This window comes from Erpetoichthys calabaricus, chromosome 4, assembly GCF_900747795.2.
Source record: "Erpetoichthys calabaricus chromosome 4, fErpCal1.3, whole genome shotgun sequence".
Lineage (NCBI taxonomy): Eukaryota > Metazoa > Chordata > Cladistia > Polypteriformes > Polypteridae > Erpetoichthys > Erpetoichthys calabaricus.
The window spans coordinates 94,487,963-94,496,801 of record NC_041397.2 but is presented as its reverse complement, the minus strand read 5'-3'; the positions used below and the strand labels follow the sequence as shown (position 1 = coordinate 94,496,801).

The 8,839-nt window shown below is 35.9% G+C and overlaps 1 protein-coding gene across 1 annotated transcript; it reads left to right on the top strand.

Moving 5' to 3' along the window:
• The first annotated feature begins 3,493 nt into the window (after positions 1–3,493).
• On the top strand, positions 3,494–8,164 carry LOC114651111 (uncharacterized). The gene is made up of 12 exons (XM_028801070.2): positions 3,494–3,852; positions 4,285–4,376; positions 4,485–4,512; positions 4,591–4,622; positions 5,032–5,059; positions 5,169–5,197; positions 5,322–5,433; positions 5,654–5,834; positions 6,109–6,241; positions 7,074–7,181; positions 7,535–7,652; positions 8,157–8,164. The coding sequence occupies exons 1-12, from the start codon at positions 3,558–3,560 to the stop codon at positions 8,162–8,164; spliced, it is 1,164 nt and encodes a 387-aa protein (XP_028656903.2). The 5' UTR covers positions 3,494–3,557.
• Positions 8,165–8,839: the final 675 nt, after the last annotated feature.

Here is an 8,839-nt window from a genome sequence, read left to right as displayed (position 1 = left end):
ACGTGAAAAAAGTTTGAGGTTTTTGCAAATTTATTAAAAATAAAAAAACTGAGAAATCACATGTACTTAAGTATTCACAGCCTTTGCTCAATACTTTGTCGATGCACCTTTGGCAGCAATTACAGCCTCAAGTCTTGTTGAATATAATGCCACAAGCTTGGCACACCTATCCTTGGCCAGTTTTGCCCATTCCTCTTTGCAGCACCTCTCAAGCTCCATCAGGTTGGATGGGAAGCGTCGGTGCACAGCCATTTTAAGATCTCTCCAGAGATGTTCAATCGGATTCAAGTCTGGGCTCTGGCTGGGCCACTCAAGGACATTCACAGAGTTGTCCTGAAGCCACTCCTTTGATATCTTGGCTGTGTGCTTAGGGTCGTTGTCCTGCTGAAAGATGAACCGTCACCCCAGTCTGAGGTCAAGAGCGCTCTGGAGCAGGTTTTCATCCAGGATGTCTCTGTACATTGCTGCAGTCATTTTTCCCTTTATCCTGACTAGACTCCCAGTTCCTGTCGCTGAAAAACATCACCACAGCATGATGCTGCCACCACCATGCTTCACTGTAGGGATGGTATAGGCCTGGTGATGAGCGGTGCCTGGTTTACTCCAAATGTGATGCCTGGCATTCACACCAAAGAGTTCAATCTTTGTCTCATCAGACCAGAGAATTTTCTTTCTCATGGTCTGAGAGTCCTTCAGGTGCCTTTTGGCAAACTCCAGGCGGGCTGCCATGTGCCTTTTACTAAGGAGTGGTTTCTGTCTGGCCACTCTACCATATAGGCCTGATTGGTGGATTGCTGCAGAGATGGTTGTCCTTCTGGAAGGTTCTCCTCTCTCCACAGAGGACCTCTGGAGCTCTGATAGAGTGACCATCGGGTTCTTGGTCACCTCCCTGACTAAGGCCCTTCTCCCCCGATCGCTCAGTTTAGATGGCCGGCCAGCTCTAGGAAGAGTCCTGGTGGTTTTGAACTTCTTCCACTTACAGATGATGGAGGCCACTGTGCTCATTGGGACCTTCAAAGCAGCAGAAATATTTCTGTAACCTTCCCCAGATTTGTGCCTCGAGACAATTCCTTTGACTTCATGTTTGGTTTGTGCTCTGACATGAACTGTCAACTGTGGGACCTTATATAGACAGGTGTGTGCCTTTCCAAATCATGTCCAATCAACTGAATTTACCACAGGTGGACTCCAATTAAGCTGCAGAAACATCTCAAGGATGATCAGGGGAAACAGGATGCACCTGAGCTCAATTTTGAGCTTCATGGCAAAGGCTGTGAATACTTATGTACATGTGCTTTCTCAATTTTTTTATTTTTAATAAATTTCCAAAAATCTCAAGTAAACTTTTTTCACGTTGTCATTATGGGGTGTTGTGTGTAGAATTCTGAGAAAAAAAATGAATTTAATCCATTTTGGAATAAGGCTGTAACATAACAAAATGTGGAAAAAGTGATGCGCTGTGAATACTTTCCGGATGCACTGTAGATAGATACTTTATTAATGGGCTTCTTTCTCTCAGTCCTTGGCCGCTTTTCATCTCCTCCTGGGAGCTTTGTCCTCCTCCCACTCCCAAATCAAGCTCCTCGATTGTAGGAAAGCGGCCCCTTTTATTCCCATCTGGATATGCTCCAGGTGGCTGATGATGTCCTTCCGGCAGCACTTGCTGGTGTGGCAAAAGTGCTGCCCTTTGCACCGGAAGCACTCCGGGTGTCCCTGGCAGGTTCCTCCACCATCTTGCCAAGTGTGGCAGAAGTAACTATTTCCAGGTTCCACGAGGTTTAAGGTGTACAGTGTCCATTTTAGGACATCCTCCTCCCTCCGAGAAAACTCCATCCTTCCTACTACCTTCGAGAAAATATTCATCCTCCCTGCGAGGAATCCCCTATCAACCCTCCTCCCTCCTCCCACCACCATCCGCTCTCAGTTCTCCTCCCTACGAGAAAACTCCATCCTTCCTACTACCTTCGAGAAAATATTCCTCCTCCCTGCGAAGAATCCCCCGTCACCCCTCCTCCCTCCTCTCTCCTTCCACCACTGTCTGCTCTCAGTTCTCCGATGTCCGTTTTCCGCCTTCCACCCTCCTATCTCCGTCATCTGCCTTCAGCTCTCCGTCACCCCCATCCCCCCCCCCCCCCCCCATCGCTCTGCATGACAGCATTTTCGTTAAGGAAGTGACGTAAAACTCTAGGTCCACCTTCTTCACAAGTTCATTCGCCAAAATATTTGTCAATTATATTTCACAGTAAGAATTTACAGCACGACTCAAACGCGGGAACGAAGGTAAATGACGTTAATTGCTGAGTGTCTTTTAATACTGTGTAAGTATACATATTAAGACGCGTGCATTAAAATGTGTGCATTTACGGGGCGATTTCTCAGGCTTAAAAGCTCACCTTTTATTAAAAAGGTGAACGCAAACTTTTTTCATTCTGAAGGGCACAAACCACTTCGGACTTCAGCCGTTAAATGCGCGAAAATTTCGTTACACCTAATAAATGAGCGCAACATATTATCAGTTGTATTGTATGCTTACAATACATGTAGAAATGTGTTAATCATTAATTAATAGTATGGGATGGTGTTTTTCGACTCAGCTACAGATGCCGATGGAGACCAGAACTGCTTTGGAAAAATATGAACGCCTTAGGGCCGATCTGGAAGAAGGTAGCGCAGCTCCTTGATTTAATCAATTCCATGTCTTGGTGGGTTTGCGTAGCTTGTTGTCACTGTATTTACACCTGTTTTTCAGGCTTATTGACTGAAAGGGGCTTTCATGAAAAAGTTAGAGCTTTGCTGCAGGATACGCCCTCTACAAGCCAAGGAAGTAAAAGTAAAGGTGTATATTTCTGTTTTATTTAAACCTTTTAAGTTCGTATGCATAGCCCCATTTGGCTGTTTTAGTTTTTTTTTCTTTCTTCAGTAATATTTAATCTCCCTAAAGAAAAACAACACGTACATTTTACTTTTTTGTATCTCTTTAGTAATATTTTAGTGTAAAAGGATAACCAGCATTTAAACCTTTTATGTTACTTTATGAAGTTATTTTACACAATGTTGAAAAATTAATAAGAAAGCTACATATTTTGGCAGATGCTGCTTTAATTTTCAATGAAATGAAAAAAGCTCTCCAAGAGAAAACATCAGTGAAGAAGAAGCAGTTTGCCTAATCTAAAAAGGAGAAACCCTCATTTATAAAGGTTTGCTGCAGATGACTTAACTGAAAATGAAATAGTTCCTATATGTATAATACACATTTATCTATTTGACTTATGCCTTTATCCAAGCAACTTGCAACATCTGAGGTACAATTCGTTACATTACTTTTGTTTTTTGCAGCATAAGCAGGTGAAGTGACTTCCTCAGGGTCACACAGTGGTGTCAGTACCAGCATTTGAACCAACAAGCTCTGGGTTTGCATCCCAAAACCTTAACTGCTACGCCACACTGCCTGTCTTGATCATACAGTTTTCTTTTTTATGCACATTAATTCACATATAGTATCTTTTGTGAATTTTATATCAAAGTACTAAATACAATTTTTGTTTAAGGTGAAGGTGATGGCAATGGAGTGGAGACCTAGAACAAAAAAAACACCTGGAAAATACCATAAGATAATGCTGGAAGAAGAGCCTCCTAAATTTTTAATGAAACCATTGGATGGTTATGATGATATAATAGAGAAAGCCAAAGAAATGTTTTGGAAAGATGACAAAAGAAATGAAGCTCAGTACACACTGTGCAATGCGGATGGATCAAGATGGCCCAAATCAGATTTTGAGAAGGAGTATTTCTCATTAAATGAAATTCCAGATATATGGAAGAAAACATTATATGTTGGTCGTAGAGATTTAGGTACTTCTTTTAATAGTTTAAACTGTGTTACGTACTGAACATATTGCCATTTAATCGAAAACTTAATATAAACATGAACACAGAAATATTACCTACAAACCAAAATGTGCAGTAGTAAATTAACACTTTAAACATCTACTGTGTATTGGTCCATGGTTTCTATATGTAAACACATTAAAGTGTTGCTTTGACACGATAAGAGTCATTGTAACACTGGTAATTTTGCTGTGTAAATAAATATTGCTTGATAATGAATGGTGTATATTGCTGTGAATAAAATAACCACAGAGAAGATAATGTCTTATTTTGCAATTAACAAGTTGCTTCTAATTTTTTTATGATCAAGATTCTAGACAAGTGAAACATACTGTCAAATAATATTCAAATGGAAGTTGAATATGGCATTTTTAATGTTTTTTCTTTTCTTCTTAGATGATGTGATATGTGTTGGACAGCTTTCTTTGGCATCTAAAAGTGAAAACTTAACACAAACAAAATCCATGTTAATGGAGAATGCAGCAATGGTACAGACAAGTATTTACAGATTATTATAAAATATTTCTAGAAATTGTTTATCAATAGAGGGATGAAATCATCACATTAATAAAAATAAAAACATTACTTTTTAACAGGATAATCCAATTTTGCAGGAAACCTCAGGTTTGTAGAATTTAAAATTTTATACATTTATTTTCTTAGACTTATTCATCAGTGTAACATGTTCTTAATACTTTACAGGCCATTTGAAGAAAAGTTCCACCAGTTGTAAGGTGAGTATTTAAAAAAGATTATTGAATATTCTTTAAGAACATAAAAAAAAAATTAGCAAACAAGAAGAGTCCTTTTAGTCCATCATGCTTGTTTGTTTAGTTAACAGCTAAGCATTTCTAAGTATTTCCAGACACTTCTTTAACTATCAATTTCTCCTTCTACTACATGAGTTGATGTATTCCAGATTACCAAGATTATTATTTTTTATTTCATTATAGGGAAGCACAGTGTTAGTGATTTTAAAATTTACTACAATTACATTGCTGCTAAAGTACACATACACTCTTTTTCACTTCTTTAAAGTTTAACTATAACAGAGCAGCACTTGACCCTTACCTAAACTGAGAAATCAGAATGTGCAGAACATTATACACATTTAACTGATGATTGTGTTTTCCTTTCCTTTAGAGAAAACCAACAATGGACAACTTACAAGGTATTGAAATATTTTTACAATTAATTTAATTTAAACCTAGATTATTATTAATTTGTTTTTCTTTGTCTGGAGTTTTTTGTTAATTTCTTTTTAAAATTTTGCCTAATAGCACAACTTTCAGGAAGCTTTTCCTTTGAGGTAAGACTGAAATACAGTTTTAATAAAATAAAAATAATGTGCTTTGCATTTTATGCCATTGTTTTACTGCATTAGAAAAATCATTGTTAATTGAAAGTAAATTTATGTTCATAACTTTCTTCAGCTGATGGTGTCATCTAGTAAAAAACATTGTTCACTGGCAATTGCTGAAAATATGGAAGATGGTTCATTAAAGTCTGATGTTCAAACACCTCCTCATTATGCAATTCCTCCAGGTACAGTATGTTGTAATGCAGACATAGTGAAAAGCAATACTTTTGTATTTTGAAAAAAAAAGGTGATTTATTCTTCTAAATGCATAAGTGCTATGTTCAAGGGTTTGGTGTTTAGTAAGACTTTTGCTGCCTCATTTAACTTAACTGTTTTAGTTGTCTGTATGTTTGTTATTTTTACTGCAACGGTATTATTTTTGTTTTGTTTCATTGCCTTCACAAGTGCACATGCCACGAGTTCCATATGTTGATGATGGACAAATCAAATTCAATCCTGATTTGGCTGTGGGGTCAGGGTCGTTTGGAACGGTGTACTTTGGTTCATATCAGGGAACACCAGCAGCAGTAAAGAAGATTCCTGTTGATGACAGTAATGACTTTTTGCATGAGATCCTTGTTTGTTTGTAAGTTCTATTCTCCCTTTATATTATTTGTAGTGAAACTTGATTGTTTAAATTTGTTTAGTTTATTGTTGATTTCTGAAAACTGTGAACATCAGACAATTGAATGTAAAAGAAAACCTTTCTAAAAGCTTGTATTAAAGACAAAGAAACATGACAGAATTTTTTAAGGATATTTACATTACAATGTGTTGTAAAGTCTTCATTTACAATTCTCCTTAAAAATAAACATGTTATGTATAGTTATAGTTTAATGATGGTATTTTTTTATCTGTAGAAGACTTTCTCATCCAAATATTGTTAGATTCTTGTCTGCTACCAAAAAAGATCAGTATATACTCATAGCAAATGAGTATGTCCATGGAGCAAGTTTACACGTTGTACTTCACAGTGCAGACAGTCCAGTGAAGGTATGGAATGTTCTGTTGTCTTTAACTTGATATAACAAGAGTTTTTGACATTTGAACCTTTTAAATTAAATTTTCAAAAATTAGCAATGTTTTTACTTGAAAATATGCATTCTAAAAAAGGATATTGTTAGTTGTTTTTCTGATCCATTCTAAATCTTTTTATGTTACCACTGTGTCATGTGAAAAAATTGCTTTCTATTCATGCAAGTTAATATTAATGCAATAATACTCCTTTAAAAAGGAAACAAAAATATTGATTATTAAAGGATAAATATGTTTATTATTTCTGGCATTCTTCCTATAGACTATTCAAGATACCTTTATAACTAGTTCCATTTTGCATCCTTGGTAAAAAAGCTTGCCATTTAACATTCCACTTTCTCAGGCAGCTTTAAATTGTTTCATTTTCCTATTTGTGTAGTTATCACATTATGTGCTTGTAATGTAGCTCCATGATAACCTAAAAAATTAAAGAACTGTTGTTTAATGCTAAAGCTGGAAAGTTCTATCTGTAGTTTTTGTTAAGTGCTACAAAAGGCATCGTAAAAGGGTAAACAGCTAAACTAACCCTGTTAAATCATTTATAATAGTGTTATGGTAACATTTTAAATTGTACATGTGGAAAGTATGGACCATCTCTGCAGCTATAGTGTTAATTTAACAGTGGTGATTTTACTGTTTATAGTAATATAGATATTAGCATTATAAATAAAATTATACCTGGAAATTACAAGTTCATATCAGCTTTTTTAGGATAACTTCCTGACCTTGATGCATTAAATATTACTTGGATAATTCAGGTTGATTTTACAAATCATTTCTCATTTTGTAGTTAGAAGCAGAAGAAAAAAATTACGTTGCACTTGATGTGGCAATGGCTGTGGAATACATCCATTCCAAGAATGTAATACACCAGGACCTGAAGCCTGCAAACATCCTGGTAGGATATATTTTTTAAACAGAAATTGAAAATACAAGGGAAACAAAAGAGTTACTGTGTTAGTATGGTTTCACTTTGATTCCTCTTTTGTAAATTAAACATGGCCTATTAAAGCCTATTTAGACATTCTTTGTGTGATTCTGTGCTATATAAAAATAAATAGCTGTTTTGGGATGTTTTTCTATATCAGTCACAATCACAATTTTAACATTTTGAATTCTAAGCTTATGTTTACTTTTGTGCAAAACACAGGGTAAACATGTATTCTGTTTAGGCAACAAACATATGCTTTGTTGATCATTTGTGTTTCATTAAGTAAATTCATTTTAATTTCTGTAATTTTTGTCTTCTAGATTGAAGGCAGCAGCAAAAAGGCCTATCTTACCGACTGGGGTTTAACCAATGTTCGCGACTCAGTTTCGCTAAGGCAGGGGAGCAAAATATCTGGCCTTTTAAGTGGACCTCTTGGTGGTACTGCTATTTACACAGCTCCTGAATGTCTGCTAACCTTTCAACCTTGTTCTGTACATTCAGACATATGGTCCATCGGCATAACATTTTTAGAGCTGTACACAAACACTGTACCATGGTCTGTAAAGACCTGTAAAGAGCTGTGCCAGTTAATGTCAACAGAGGCAGCTCCAAATGCTTTAAACAAATTTGATTCATTGTGCACACAATTAATATGTACATGTTTAAAATATACACCATCGGAAAGAATTTCGGCCTCAAACCTAGTTCTTCTGTTAAAATCATTGGACAACACTGATTTAAAAAAACATTACAGATACCATTGGTAATTACAAAATGCAATATTTTAGATGATGACCTTTGTTTCATTCATCACCAAGAGGAAAGTAAAATGTTTAGTTTTTCCTGTCATTAAAATGTATTGTTACATTATATACTGTATACAGGAAAAAAGTGCATACAATTATATTGATTATGTTGTTGTTCTTGATGTTATGACTATAGAATTCTGATGCAAATAAATAATTTCTCTCCCAGAGAAGCAAAAACAGCCATCTAAGTTGTACTCAACAAATTCATAAATGGTGCTTGATTCTCCTGCCACAAGGAACTCTAATATCAGTGCAAGTTCATAAAATTAATGGACTGATAATGGTTAAACATAGATTATGGAAGGATACTAAAGGTTCTATATAAATATCCTCTGGGTTATTTTAAATTGTTATAATGGACCTTTCTATGTGTAAAGGCTCAAAAAAGTATGATTAAACCAATTTATTTTCACAACAACAAAATTTATTTAGTATGAGAAGAATTGATGATTTTTTCATATATTTCAAAAGCCTGTACAAAGTTATCTGGCTCAATCAGATTAATTCTGGTCATAAGGGTTGTGATGTGATTTGCAGTCGTTAGATAGGAAGCCACAGCATCATCAACTGAATAACCATCCATTGATCTGGGGAGAGTAAACACAGTGGAGCACAACTGCCTGAAAGCAACATTGGCCACAGTCAGGGTTGCTCCCTTTTCACAAGCCATAGTGTCTGCATGCTGCTGAAGATCATCATCAATTGTGCACAGCAAATGTGGAGTTCCTATTTATGACAAAAAATAAATGAGTGGAATGATTAAACAGTAAATTAGCACTCTTCATAATACCATATACTGTATGCAAAATACATATA